This window comes from Strix aluco, chromosome 3, assembly GCF_031877795.1.
Source record: "Strix aluco isolate bStrAlu1 chromosome 3, bStrAlu1.hap1, whole genome shotgun sequence".
Lineage (NCBI taxonomy): Eukaryota > Metazoa > Chordata > Aves > Strigiformes > Strigidae > Strix > Strix aluco.
The window spans coordinates 54,068,499-54,083,843 of NC_133933.1; the positions used below are offsets into that span (position 1 = coordinate 54,068,499).

Below are 15,345 nucleotides of genomic sequence, written 5' to 3' on the forward strand. Positions count from 1 at the left end.
TAACAATTCCAGTGCGAAGTTCCCTACTTACTGCCAAGCCTAAGTAGAAATCTTCTTTGAACAACCTACAAGGTCTTTGTTCAGTCTTTCAAGGCAACGCTACATCCTGAGCTACTGGAATCTGGAATACCTAGGCACCTGCTTTTGTCTACTGTTACATAAACCTTTATGAATGATGAACATAGGAGATGGATTAGATGTAATTAATATTAATTATAATAACCATTGATGCTGTAGAATCTTGGGTGATTGACCCTTGTAACAGCCCTAATGAAAGCAATGTCTGATAGTAAAATTAATCAGGACAAAGGAGTGGCACAACATGTGGCCATTCTTACCAGGAATGTTAGTAATACATTCTGTGGTGGCACTATCATTTATCTGTGGTATTATATATGTAAATTAAAAAAAATTATATTTTCCTAGCAATATTCTTTGCTTAAAATGTTTCATCTTGGCTCATGTGCTTTAAGTTCATAATTTAAAATTTTATAGCTATTTAATAGTAGAGTTACTACAGGATCTCTCTATATACTGCTATCAGTGAAAGAAACTGGATCATTGAGTACAGTAAATAAGAAAACACAATTTGCCAACAGCATATTGTGTCTCTGAGGTGGTGCTTTAGTTGTGTTAATATTAAGAATGTATAAGGATGGATGGCTCAAGAGAATAGGAAATAAAGCTGAAGTCTTGGAAATACAGATTTGATCCCTGCTGTTCTAACACTGTGTAACCTTTGCCATGTTATGTATTCTTCATGTGCCTAAATTCCCTTTGTGTTTAAAGGGTAATAGCTCTGCCATGCTGTATAGGGTGTGACAGTGATAAATGCTTTAAAATTTTGAGAGTCTCTGATTCTGTGGTATTAAGAGACACATAAATTGATGGATGTAATGAAACATAGAAAAATGAAACAGAAGATGAAAATTTTTGCTTGTAAAATGAACTGTTCCTGCTGATTGCATTGGAGACAGGGTTTTTTGTGGTTTTGTGACTTTAAAATTGGTTCTGGCTAATAGACTGCTTCTTTACAGGTTGTCTGAGGGGAAAAAAGAAAGGAAAATTTTAAAGAGACTGTGATAGAGGCATTGTTTTCCAGCACTCTACTGTTCCAAAGAGTTTATTTTTCATCCAAAAATGAATGGAATTTTAGATTTGAAGAGTGGCATACAGATGGGTTTGCAAGTTCCACCTTCATATGTGTGTGTAATTTTCTTTTTGTAAAAGAATATTTGCAATCCCATTCGTTCTGGTGGTGTTAATTTGTTTAATATTTTTGTTATAGAACAAAATAATCAGATGTTTCTGGATGAGTTTCATGGCGTGAATGTTGTCATACCTGACTTTTCAACAAATGAGACAGTTTTAGGTAGGCAGCAAGTAAGATGTTTCTTCTAGTACAGGGGATGAATGCAGTCACTTGGATTTCAGGAAATACAGCATTAGGATAATTTTAAAATTGCCTTTCCTTGAGACGAGATAAACAAGAAATTTAAAGATCATCCATGTTTTTTGAGTATTTTCTATTGAAATAAATGAGTGAGTGCATCCTAGAAAATAAAATACTTCTCTTACAAGGTAATATTTTCTTCTGAGTCTTTATGCAGTGTACTGGGTATTCAAGGTAAATGCAGTCCAACCCTGATATAAACAATGACTGACTTCAGCAGAATAGAATCCACTGCCTGAATGGTGACTTTAGAGTAGGATTTCCTAAGATTTCAAAACAGTTAAGTGGAGTTTATCCAAGTACTTTTCATTGTAAAAAGCTGTGTTTCTCTACATTATCTACTTTATTCAATCCTTTACACTAGAGATATAGCACAGTAACTCTGTAAAAGTAACCATGCTTTCTATTTACATTCTTTTTCTTTTTTCTTTTTTCCTAACTAGAGTCTGTGTGTATTTACACCACCAGGAGCTAAAGAAGGACAACCACGGCTTATTCCTGCAGGGCCCATTGCACATGGCACTACAGTATCTGCTTATGTAGCCAGATCCAGAAAAACGTTGTTAGTAGAAGATATTCTTGGGGTAAAAAGCTTTCTCTTGTTAATGAGATGATTACAGCATGTTCTTCGAATGAATATTTTGATGCTGAAATGTTTATTGAGCTGAATGTATAATGATAGAATTTACATCTGTCTTGCTACCGAGAAAATAAATTTGTGTTTGCATTAGTTTGATGGAATAACTTCAGAATATCTCATTTATTTTTAAGTTCAAAGATTAATTTTTTTTGGTCTTTGAACATTTTTTTTGGTTGTCAGATAAGGGAAGTAAAGGTACCATAGTCACCTGGGGAGAAAAAACCCTATCAGTCAAAACTCCTTGTCCTCCTGATCTTGAAATACTTAATGTGCTAATCCCAAACAAGAAGACTTCCATATAGTCAATCAAAGTTTGATTTCATTATAATGCAGGGCGCACACTGACAAGAATGTCAATCGGAATTCAGGTTGTTAGATAGGACTTTGATCTCTACTGGCACAAATGTAAAGCTAGGATACTTATAATATCAGTAGACCTACATGAAAGACACATTATTGTAAATGATAGCAAAATTCAGGCCTTTGTCTGTAAAAGGATTCAGAAAATCCTAAGGTGATATTCTGATAATTCTTGGCACTCTGTATTTCTGTCCCTTCTAATTTTTTTAAAAACTTCATCCTCTAGTTGCATCTATGCAACTGTATGAAACTGGTATCTAAACTGTACTTTATGAGAACACTTTAAGATCAGCTGGTTATGAGAACACCAAGGAAGTTTAAATTCTCTTCTCTCTTCAGTGTTTTCTGTCCTTTTGAGTTCTGTCCAGAATAGCAGTCTTTGGATACTGTGGCCAAAATTGGGCATTGCTGTCTCTATTTTAAAAAATATTTGTTAAAAAATGTATGACCTTTATTAGGCAAACTCAGGCTATAAACAAAATACCAAATGCCTAATGTGAGTACACGTAATCAGGACCACAAAAACAAAAGGCAGAAGCTGCTTTTCCTGTAGTAACAGTCAGTGCTTTCTATACACCCTGGGCTATAAAGATTTTATACGTTGTTAGTTTTTTTCAGTCACATATAGGGCCGAAATTGATACTGGCAATTGTCAATTAATATAATGATATCCTTGTATATGAGGGTTGTATGTTTTCATTTTACATTCATAATAAAATGGGGTGGGGGGGTGGGGGGGGGGCTGGTAATGGGTAGTGGGGAGGAGTTTTGAACTTTTTTGTTGGTTTACATTATTGGTAGACTATTGACCAAACAGAGAGATTCATTTTGTTGACATGGTTTACCTTCATGTGGTTTTAGGACCATCTCAACAGTGAAAGGGAAGTGCTTGCAGATAGGCTTGCCAGCCCTTTTTTGGGGAGGACAGAATTAAAAAGTGAAAGCAGGAGGCTCGTGTTGGAAAGTGCTTCCCACTCTTTTTTGTCTGTTACTTGTTCAGATTGATTGTCATCTTAGTAATTAAGGTAGAGATTACTTGCTGTTTTCTTTGAGAAAGGAGAGATTTTGATCAGCCTTGAAGGAATGTCTGTCTTGCTTAAGCACAGCCTGCAGGGAGCATCTGGTATGAATCAAGTACTTAAGGATTAAGACCCACAAAGCGGGTCTTGCATGCTTCACATCTGCTTGTTACTGCCTTACTAACTGTAACATCCAGGTGGTTTCTCAGGTCTTTGTGAGTTTTCATACATGGGGTACTGAAGCTCTAAAGCCCTGGACATTCACTGTGTGGATTAAATGTTATGAATTTGGGCCTTTTAGAGCAGCTGGTAGGATTATTTTAACATTTGTTCCTATAACTTTTGCACTGGTTTATTCAGGATGCATAAACAAGGGAACAAGAAAGATTCTTACTCTCATGCATAATTGTTTGGGAACACATTTTCCTCCTCAGGAGTTGGCTGAGAATTATAACTCTCTATAACCTAAAGCCTTAGCCTCAGGTTTTGATTTTTGTTCTCTTGCAAGCACTGCTGTCTGCTTTGAAGGGGTTTTTTTGGGGGGGAAGGGGGTGGTGGGGTTGTGTTTTTTGTTTCGGTTTTTAATTAATCTGGACTGGCATTAGCAATGAAGTGCTGTTTTTGCTGCATGTGAGATTAGAGAAAATGTATTATAAAAACAAACCCAAAGCTATGTCTAATATCACAGATAATTCTGACTTTATATCGATATGGCTATCTGTATATATAAATTAATGTTGAGACTTTTTTATTGCATTTTTTTAGTAAATGTCTTAATACTGTGTGTAAATTATGCTGAGAGATATGAGTTTTAGTGAATTTTATCATTTTCCTGCAGATTTGATCAGCCAGGAGAGGGAGGAAAATGTCAGTTAATGTTGCGTTCATGTAATGTTACTTTCATGTTAATGTTATGATATTTACGTTTTATCAGATTATGTTACATTTTCTAGGATGAGCGATTTCCCAAAGGTACTGGACTGGAATCAGGGACTCGTATCCAATCTGTTCTGTGTTTGCCAATTGTCACTGCAATTGGTGATCTGATTGGTATCCTGGAGCTTTACCGTCATTGGGGTAAAGAAGCCTTCCACCTTAGTCACCAAGAGGTGAGCTCATGCCCAGCCTTTGCCCACTTCCCCACAATGGTCAGCAATTCAGCTCCCCCAGACTTTCTTCTCTCACTCTTCTCATGTGTTTTTTACCTTTTTCGTACTTGGTTTTTGTTCTCATTGAATGTTACTTATTGAAAAAAAAATAGTGATGTGTATTTCAGTCACAGGAGGTAAAATTACATATACAAGTACAGGGACACTTCAAGAATTTTACCTTGTGTTCTTTTGTGGAAAAACAGATTCAGGATTTCTTTATTGATTGTACACTCAATACAGAGTTGTTAGAGAAGTTAATCCAGAGCAGGTGACTGAAACATAAGTGTAAATCAAATGTCAAAAACCAAAATCACTTTATATGAAAAGGATACTTGTGAGTTATCCTAAGTCTCAATTTTAACTTTCCAGTAAAGCTTTATTTTGCAGTATGGAAGATTGATTTATTTTTTTTTTCCAGTTGAATTTTTTGGTGTGGCTTCTCACCTGAATGAGCCCTATTGTAAAACATAATGTTACAACGTTGTAACAAAAGTATAGCAAATCTCAATGGTAGGTCTCACAGGAGGGGAAAGTGATTTATTTTAAACCAAAAGTGAAGCAAAAGAGATTTCATGTATTTGCATTCACATTCTTAGATCCACGCTCTCTCAGGCACCAAGATGTGTGCCCCCCAGGTGGCATTTCCAAGAGTCACGCACAGAAATGTATGTATCCAGGTAGACTCTCCAGGATGCCTTGCAATGGAAGGACAAGGGATGCCAGCTGTTGAGTCCTTATGTCTCCTTGTTTCTTCCTAGGTTGACAACCATGTGCTGCTTTTGGGTCAGCCTTTTCTTTAGCCTTTAGGAGCTGACATCTTTTGTCTCTCTAGCCTGTCCCTTCTCTGTGAGTCATCAAGATTTACTCACCATCCTTTGTCTCCTGACCTAGATGTCCTTAGAAACTGTGTGTAGATGTGCTGGTACCTGGATGACCTGCTAATCTAGGTGCCATTCGTAAAGCTCTCTTCTGCTTTTTTTTCCCTTCTGATGCTTCCCCACCCAGATATTCCCATTCGTAATAATTTTGCCATTTCCATGACTGTTCTAAACTGCATGGTTTACTGTATTTATATAAGGCCTGTGTAGCTACATTGTCCATATATGTCCGTTTGGCAATCCAAAGTTATGAGTTGTTAGCCAAGTACAAACAAATTTGAAAATGGAGCAGATGTCTCAAAGGCTATTGCTGTATTAAAGGTGGTAGAAGTGCATCTTAGATCTCATGTCTGGGTGAGGATCCTTGTTGTGTCCCATCTACATGTTAAGATGGCTCTCACATTAAGAAGAATGTACCATTTGTTTCTCGCTGTACCCTTCCCTAGGGAAGGGAACCTAAACACAGAAGTTAGGGCAAAATGGGGTGAGTTCTACCCAGGTATGTTGTCTTGATAGTGGTACAAGATGCACCGTGGAGCAGTTTAGATATAGTGAACGCAAATTATTCTTGTGAAAAGAACAGAAAAGGTGCAGACAAGAGATATTAAAACTAGTCCTCCCAAGGAAGGAAAAACCAGCAATTTTTGACAATTGTATAGTCTGTTTATCAGTAACCTAAATAGCCTAGCATACCTGTGATGCTCATACATGTATATTAGTTGGGCAGTCAATGTCACTTCAGCCTTGGTGTCGCACCTGATATTTTTCACAGTAAGTAGAGGTCATGATAGGGGATTGGATTAGTCTGTTGGTGCCAATGTCCCTGCTTGCAGAACAAAGGACAGACATTCATACAAAATCAGGCTTCATTAATTCTGGTGCTTACACACAATGTATTTATTTTTTTAAATTATCCTATTACATTAATCAATCTACAATTCAGATAGGTCTCAGACATGCATTGTTCTGTGCAAATATTAATCTTTTATGTTGTATGAAGTTCCTTCTGTAACTGAAGTTCTAGACTGACTACTAAATAAAAGTATTTTATTAGTAAATGAAAAATATTTTAAGGTCACTTTCTGAGTGTTCTAAAGCATTCTTTTCATTTTCAGCTTTCAGAAAGCTTTTGGATACCATTAGCAGTTTTTATAAAATGTACGATGTCTTCTGTTTAAAAAGAAAGAAATAAAATTTTTAAAAGTACCTTAGGAGGGTATGCAGCAGCAGACCTCTTGTACTTTTGTCCTCTGTGTTCCTATAAAGCTCCTGTGTTTCAAGGACAGGAGATTATGCATGGTAGCTCATCTTTGTTAACTGCAATTTACATGACATTTGTTTGAAATGTTGCCTGGAAACTGTCATACTTAAAACAGTAGTCTTGAGCTGAGGGATCAGGTCTGATTCTTCTGCCACCAAAATGGTAGTGAAAGAAACAGTGCCTGTTTACAGCTAGAAATAGCTGTGGTGGAAGAGATGCCCCAGAAAGATGTTATGGGATATTTTATTTCTATGGCAGATGCCTTTCGATAGTGTACACAATGTAATTTTTAAAGCCCTCAGCCTATGGGATATTTGTTTTGATGTTGTATTTCTGAGCTGATGGGTTCCCAATACCTCTTCCGAAGAGCATTGGTAAGCATTTTTTTGTTACAAACAATGGGGATTGTTCTCTTGCAACTGGTTGTACCTTACTAAAATTGAAGCACCTGCAGGTATACTGAGACTTTTGCAAAATAACTGTCTTCCCACAAATTGTTACTGCCTGCCTGTCTAAAACAGCTCAGTCAATTTACTTAGCAGCTAGATAGAGAAAACAAACACGTAACTGATGTGCAGTTTTCAAGGTTTCTTCAGAGTTAGTTTCTTCTCTTTTGTTTCAGGTTGCAACAGCAAATCTTGCATGGGCTTCAGTAGCAATACATCAAGTACAAGTAAGTGTGGGTGATTTTTCATTTTTTCACTGTGTAACCCTTCTGCCAGAACTTGATTAGTAGGAACATGGATTATGGTCAAATTTAGGTGGAGGTCACTACTGAGACCTTGATTCAAGCCCCTTGCCTGAACCTGGGAAAAATACGCTAACATTCTGGTGTTCATTGAGCTAGTTTTCCTCACTTGCAACCATGAATCAAATAACAAACAGTATTTTTACTAAAGGCAAAAGTTTAACAAAATAGATAAATAATTGTTAAAGTGGAATTATAACAACATTGCAGTTTTTTCTTATAAGAAGGCAACTGCTGGGCCAACTGGTCGCTTTCCTTCTGCTTTGGTATTCAGTTTGAGGTTATTAGGTGTTGCTGTCTAAGCCTACTTTGAGCCATCCTTGCTAGCTGCTTCATGGTCCTGTAACTACTCTCACTAAGGATGCTTCATGCTGTCCCTAGTCAGATGCCTAATGAAGCTCCACACAGTGCAAGCTGCTCTAGCAAACTCCAGCAGCTTTGCTAATAGGTTTTGTTACTTCAGCTAATAGAAGATGGTAACACTTGAAACTAAATATATTCTGTCAACTCACAGAAGATGCTAAAATACGTTCTTCTGTCAACTCACAGGAAGAAGTTTTTGACATTCTTTTTTTCAAGGTGTCTTTCATACACTTAGAATCATAGAATTGTTTAGGTTGGAAAAGACCTGTAAGATCAAGTCCAACCATTAATGTAGCACTGCCAAGTCCACCACTAAACTATGTGCCTATGCACCACATCTACATGTCTTTTGCTTCCAGGGATGGTGACTCCACCAGTTCCCTGAGCAGCCTATTCCAATGCTTTGACACCCCTTTCAGTGAAGAAATTTTTCCTAATATCCAATCTGAACCTCCCCTGGCGCAACTTCAGGCCATGTCCTTTTGTCTTATCTCTTGCTACTTGGGAAAAGAGACCAACACCCACCTTGCTACAGCCTCCTTTCAGGTAGTTGTAGAGAGTGATAAGGTTTCCCTTCAGCCTCCTTTTCTCTAGGCTAACAGGCATTCCTCATAAGACTTGTGCTCTAGACCCTTCACCAGCTTTGTTGCCCTTCTTTGGATGTGCTCTAGCACCTCAATGTCTTTCTTTTAGTGAGGGGCCCAAAACTGAACACAGTATTAGAGGTGCGGCCTCAACAGTGACAAGTACAGGGCATTTCCCTTGTCCTGCTGGCCACGCTATTTCTGACTCAAGCCAGGATGTTATTGGCCTTCTTGGCCACCTGGGCACACTGCTGGCTCATATTCAGCCAGCTGTCTACCAACAACCACAGGTCCTTTTCTGTCAGGCAGCTTTCCAGCCACTCTTCCCCAGCCCCATGTAGCGTTGCATGGGGTTGTTGTGACCCAAGAACAGGATCCGACACTTCACCTTGTTGAACATCATACAATGGGCCTCAGTCCATTGATCCAGCCTGTCCAGATCCCTCTGTAGAGCCTTCCTACCCCCAAGTATGTCAACACTCCTGCCCAACTTGGTGTCATCTGCAAACTTACTGAGGATGCACATGATCCCCTCGTCCAGATCATTGACAGAAGACTTGCACAAAGCTTCCTGCTTTTCTAGGCTCTAATGTTTGCTACCTTTGGTGCTGGAAGTCATTGACTTTGTTTAGGATGGTCATTCACCCTGGCACAGTTAGGCAGAATTACCTAACATAGACTAATACACACCAGCAGAATTACAATTGCATGCGGTTGTAGCTTCACTATGTAACAATGACTCCCTCTTTAACTGAGAAGTCTTTCACGCATAGCAAAACAAAACATGGAAAGTTTAGTTTAAGTCTGTCCATTGGTCATTTTCATTTCTCTCCCTCCTGCTAAGCAGAAGGCTTTGTGCCTTCCCAAGTTTTTTGCATGATAAGAATGCAAGAGTTTTGAGCATTCGGCCGTACCTACCAGACTCACAGCTGGCCTTTAGGAAGTAGTGTATGTCAAGAAGTTGTACCTAGCTATGTAATTATATGCAAGAGTAAGTCTTGTGGATGTAGTTTTTCATATTTTGAATATTTATTTAAATCTGCATTACACAGATGAAAGATATTACAAGTTCTGAATTATATTTTGTTGTGTAAAAGGTACAAACAGTAGAGGCTTGTTTTCTTCTTTTGACCTCAGTGCTTGCTCTAGTAATATGCAGGTGTACAATTGTACTTTAGGTACAGAGTATGTAATTAGGTGAAGTAAAAATATAGTTCAAAGCTTTGCTTCAGCTAACACTTTGCTTCTAAGATGTAGTATGCATACTATTTTTTTGTGTTCATATTCATGCTGATTTCTCCCAAAGCTGAGCGTATATCATCTGCTACTTAGCTTACTTAAACTTGCCTGATGTCAGTCTTCAGTTGTGTCTACATGATACTTTGAAACCTGGAAAAAAACTGGTAAAAGTGTGGTAAGGAAGAAAGCAAAAAAAATATTCTCAGGTGAGCTGAGGGTTCAGATAAGAAGGTGTCATTAAGTTGATTCCATAACCATATTCATTGGCAGCCTTTGAGACTGCACGAACAAGTGTAACAACCAACATCTTAAGAAGGATGTTACTTGCATTTGACAGTTTTAACTTAACAGCTATATATCTAAGATTGAAACGCAGTGCACAAATCCAGGTTTTAATTTTATACAGTGCTGTAATGTATGTATATACTAGTTGTGGTATTTTTTTCATCCAAATTAAGTGGGTAGACTGTGTGACTTCAGTGTTCTGGAGCAAATTATGTGATCTGTGCTTCCAGGTGTGTCGGGGCCTTGCCAAGCAGACTGAACTGAATGACTTCTTGCTTGATGTATCGAAGTAAGTGTAAGCTCTATAACTTCATCAATTTATTTTGATAAGCTTTTCTAACATGGCTCTTCCAATCTACCTGTGTTTTACACTGTAGCTCACAACCAGGTATGAAGGCACATCTTGGAGGGTGGGCAAGCTTCAGCACAGCAACAAGAATGAATGATGTTTGTGGCAATGGTGTATACCTGTTAAACTTTCTTTTTGGTGGTGTGCCAGAAGAAAATATGACATCCAATTTTACCTTACAGGATTTGTTTACTCTTGTGGTCATAAGCATGGGGTTTTTTGCGTTTTTTTTCCCCTCTTGTGACAGAGTTAAACATGGCCCTCTTTTGAGAAGTGACAAATAGACTTGCCATCTCTTTTCATGGCCAGTTTTAGCAAGTTTGAAAGGACTTTATGAAAAGTCAGTTAGCTTGCTTCAACTTCCCTCCCCTTTTTTTGACATGTATGTATACACACACACACGCATGAGTATATACTCTTCAGGAATATATCCTTGAAGAATCAGGGCTGCCACATGATTGTTCTTTCCCTGCATTTTCTGAAGGCTCTGTTTTCATTTTCAAAGACTATAACTACATGTAATATGTTTTCTTTTAATTTCTTGTCACAATAAATGCAAGATTAAATTAAAAACACAGAATGTGAAAGCTTGGGCTTAGACTTGCAAAGTCAATTTAGTGTCTTAGGTGATCTGCTCTTCCTTCGTCCCTTTTTGCTTTGTTGCTGCTATTAACATCTTTAAATAGTAGAGAGAGCCAATAAATTAAAAGACAAACCAGAGTTGTACTTTTGGTAAATCACAGTCTGGGGTACTTAACAGTGTTTTATCAAACTAGTTGGTTGAAGAATTTCTAAGTGCATCACAAAGGACGGATGATACAGTGAAAAAATGTCTTGGATTTTTGCTGTTGCAAACACTTCCATGGGTCTTGATGAACAATTCTCAAAGTGATGAGATTACAGGACATCCAAGATTCCTATGCCATTGCTCAGGAATGCAGAATGCCGAGTCCACCCGGCTGGAATGGGGAGTGATACACTGCGGGGAGGAGTCTACCCCTTGCAGGGAGGGCAAGCTGGTTGTATCCAGATGTTTTTCCTAGCTTTTTTCCTCAGGAATGACTTTTTTTTTTTTTATTTCAGTTTAGGTTCAGAGTGTGTCTCCTAAAGGGCACTCCCATTGTTCCCTTGCCAGAGCTACCCATTTGCTGCAGTGTCTTGCACCATTATGTTTCTTTCTAGGGTGCTTTTATGTGGCTAACATCTGTACTGAGCTAGTTTACCAGAGAACTCTGGATCAATCTACCCAAATTTATGGGCTGGCAATTTACTCTTGGTACATAGTCCTGGATTGTTTTAAAGAACTTGGTAATTATTTTAAAATTCTAAGATAAAAATTACAATAAATACCACAAATATTTAATATGAATTTCTATAAGAAAATACCTCTAATAAGACGTTATCAATTGCTAGAATTGTTTAGTTTTAACAAAAAAGAAACCCTGTGTTTTGAGCCAGAAAATTAGGATATCATTTAATAATAACTTTATGAACTTCACGTAGGTAAAGGCTTGCACTAGCAGGAAAATAATTAGTTCCCTCTTAGAAATGGTCTGTACCTTTTCTTACATGGAAGGAGGGTTTCCTATTCAGTGAGGAAATTGTTAGTACGCAGTGTCACTGGGACATGTTCTGTAACATTTTAGAAAGGGCATAGTATGCAGCACTCCACCTCTTCATGTCCTTGACAATGTAAGACTAGCGTATTATATATTTCCTTTCCACTAGACCCAGACAGAACTGAGCTGTATATATGTTCAAGGCCATGGGATAGTGTCTTTCTTCTGCTGGGAACATTGTAATCCGAGGGTTATTAAGACTTGGCATGTGGAAAATTTAGACTTCTTTTACTAATAAGTTTGACCTTTATCTTTCACTGTTCTTGACTGTCCTTGGACAGTTACCACTTTGCTGTGAAACTGAGATAGCTTTTTTTTTTTTTTAATAAGTCACAAGATCAGTCTTTTTCTGCAACTTCAACATGCTACACCTGGGTTTATAGAGAAGACTCATTAACAGTGTTATAAATTGTTGCCTTTTAAATAGTGTTAAGGGTTGGATAACATGATGTGAATTTAGCTACAATACTTAGTTTTCATTAGCTCTCGGTACGTAGTCATCTATGCATAAACCTAATGAGATATTTTGAAAGTATGTAGATAATATATCTCAGCAACGGAGTAAATTATGTTTCTTTGATCTTTTGGATTGCTTTTCTTCTCCTTTTTATTTCTTTTAAAATTTTCAGTGTGTAAAGGGTGCCAAGGCATTTTGATACATTCTTGGTGTTGCTCAGCAGGGACCTATTCAATCCATGGTAGGGAATGTTTGGTAGTCTTTTCATTTTCTACAGAGAAAATTCTACATATTATAGAGAATATTCTACAATTCTGTCATTGTAGAATAATGGCTTAAAGGAACAGAGCTAGGACCATTTCTCAATTCCCTTGTGCTATGGCAAGCCAATCAGTGATTTTTCAAGGTGCAGAGGTTTGTCCTTGCCTATCTGGGCTCCACTGTTAAGTGGCTGTGAAACAAGAGCCCATGACAGCCATTTGAGAAGTGTTTGACTAAATGCCAATATTTACTAACTTCTCTTTCTCTGCAGAACATATTTTGATAATATAGTTGCAATAGATTCTCTACTTGAACATATAATGGTAAGTTGTCTTTTTCACTTCTAAGTTTATTAGTCTTAGTTATTAAAGTTCTTCATTCTCCTTTCCTTGAAGTAAGACATTGAAATATATGAGCTGTTTCTAATGCACATGTAATACAAAGAGTATTAACATCTCTATATGGAAGAAGGTGGCGAAGGTCAGCTTGGTTTTACGTTGTCTCAACAACTTCCTTTCACAGCTTTTATAGTAATGAAATGTGACTGTCTCTGAACTAAATAGTTACTATTGTGTTTTAGAGAAGGTTTGAAAATTGTAACAGAAAGGCTTCTGGTTTTCTTTTTATTTCAGCTTGTTGTACTGCTTCCTTTTTCCTAAATTCAATTTGCTACATGCTGCAAAACACTCCTGCAGAAGTTATTGTCAGTAGGAAGGACTAGAGGTCAAACATTACTCCTAGAATATTTGTTCCAGTTGCTGAATGAGGTGTGCATGACACGACATCCCTTCTGTTTTGCAAAACAATTTACACCCATAACTAGAGTGACAGAGTCAGTTGATGTTTTATAAAAACTAATAAAGCCAAGTCCATTGAAATAACTAATCAATGAATTAAAGTACATTTGAGAATCAGGTTATAATTTTCTAAATCAGTTTTGAATTCAGAATTATTTCCTGAATAGTGTTTATAAATACATGTGGACTGGTTAGTTGTAGCACATTTTTAACATTTGATATATGAATTATGCTTTTTAGCTTTAGGCACATCCATTGCATACTGCAGTTCTTTTTCCTGAATGTCAGTCTTAATCAGGTTTGTGATACTATTGTTTCAATTTGGGTTACTCTCCAACAGTACTCCGATACATGCTCCAATCCTCAAAGTGATATTCTTAGACTATTCAAAGACAGCAAACTTAAAATGCAAACAATATTAATGTGGTTTTATTTAGAAACTGGAAATAGTAATGGAAAATATTCTGAGTATTTGTCTTATTCTAGTTAGTACACAGTCAAGGATTCTGCACATAGGACGCATTTCTGAACATTGACTTTTCCAATTTAAATAACTGCTTAAAAATAGCTTAACATTTAAAAGAACTGGTGTAATATAACATATGGCATTGAGAACAAATATTGATATTCTTCACTGTTCTTCCATATGAATAGAGGTCTGGTGGAAAACACAATTGGCAGTAAAATATGCTTACTCTTTCAGCTTCTTTTCCAACACTTGGCTGCATCGTGATTCTGCATTTTAACCCGCGTAGATGTTTCATACTCAGCTTCCTTTGTAAGCTGTAGCAGTTGGTTGTTTCTTGGGCCAACTAATTGAATTACGTGTTTGCACATTTATTGCCATTTTATGGGAGCGTGATTTTATCATTATGTGGCTTACTCTGTGTCTCACAGTGAGAAAAGAGTGGAACTGAATTTCACCTCACTACTTCACCCTTTGGTGATTGCACTTAAAGATTGATTTGTTCCTGTAATAATAAAGAAAAAAGTACAGGGATTTTAGCATTCTTTTCATTTTTATTTTCATTAAAATTCCTCAGTGAAGTTAATGATATAAGGGTATTTTTCAATACGGATGCAAGGAGGGGAAGCAGAAGTTCAAGTTGCCTTGCAAATTTTCTTACCAATATGTTTGAGTAGTTACAAACAACCTACCCAAAAGGTGGTCCCTGGCCTCCCTGTATGCAATGCAAAGCATACCTTTTGTACTGATAGTCCCCTTCAGCCGCTGGCCTGGATTTGAGCTAGGACTTCAGAGAAGTAAGACTTTCTCATCCCATTAACTATTTCTCTCAATTAGTAGTGTTTAAGCAGTTATTTTTGAAAAACATGAGTTGTGACCAAGGTAAGTTCTTGAATCATATACATTAGAACACCAAAGTTTCATTGTATAAAATCAACACTGTGCTGTTGATTTTATAAAGAAATCTGATACAGTTTCAGAGTAACTGTACTGGACCCCTTGTCCTTTTTGGCACAGTTTATATTCACTCTGTTTTGAGCAAAGGAATCAATGGTGTGAGTGGTCAAGATCTTTAAACTTCTTAATGCTCTAAGTGGGAAATATTTCACAGCTACCTCTTAGCTTGCAGTCTCCCTGACTTTCTACTGCTCTGATGGAGCAAATGGAATAGAAAGCCACAGAATCTTTCCAGCCACAGATTCTGTTGGTATGGGAGAGCCCTCCAAGTTTTGTAGAGTTGGTCTAGATGGTTTCTGTGAAGTTCCCATTACACAGCTCATATGACACAGGATTAGAGTCTCCTAACTAATTGTCTCAGGTTTTTTCTGCCAAGGTCTAATTTGTTTATTTGCATTAATATGCTATGAAATATTTTAGGTTTTTGGTTTTATTTTCAAAAGACAAGAGAGAAAGGG

General features: G+C 37.3%; 1 protein-coding gene across 3 annotated transcripts in view; it reads left to right on the plus strand.

Moving 5' to 3' along the window:
* Positions 1–15,345, plus strand: part of PDE10A (phosphodiesterase 10A) — a 382,004-nt gene that overhangs the window by 334,476 nt on the left and 32,183 nt on the right. For all 3 annotated transcript variants that reach the window (XM_074818613.1, XM_074818611.1, XM_074818612.1), the window contains exons 6-10: positions 1,897–2,037; positions 4,426–4,581; positions 7,385–7,435; positions 10,212–10,270; positions 12,939–12,990. In XM_074818613.1, coding sequence (XP_074674714.1) covers positions 1,897–2,037; positions 4,426–4,581; positions 7,385–7,435; positions 10,212–10,270; positions 12,939–12,990 — 459 coding nt within the window. The remainder of the gene's footprint in view (positions 1–1,896; positions 2,038–4,425; positions 4,582–7,384; positions 7,436–10,211; positions 10,271–12,938; positions 12,991–15,345) is intronic.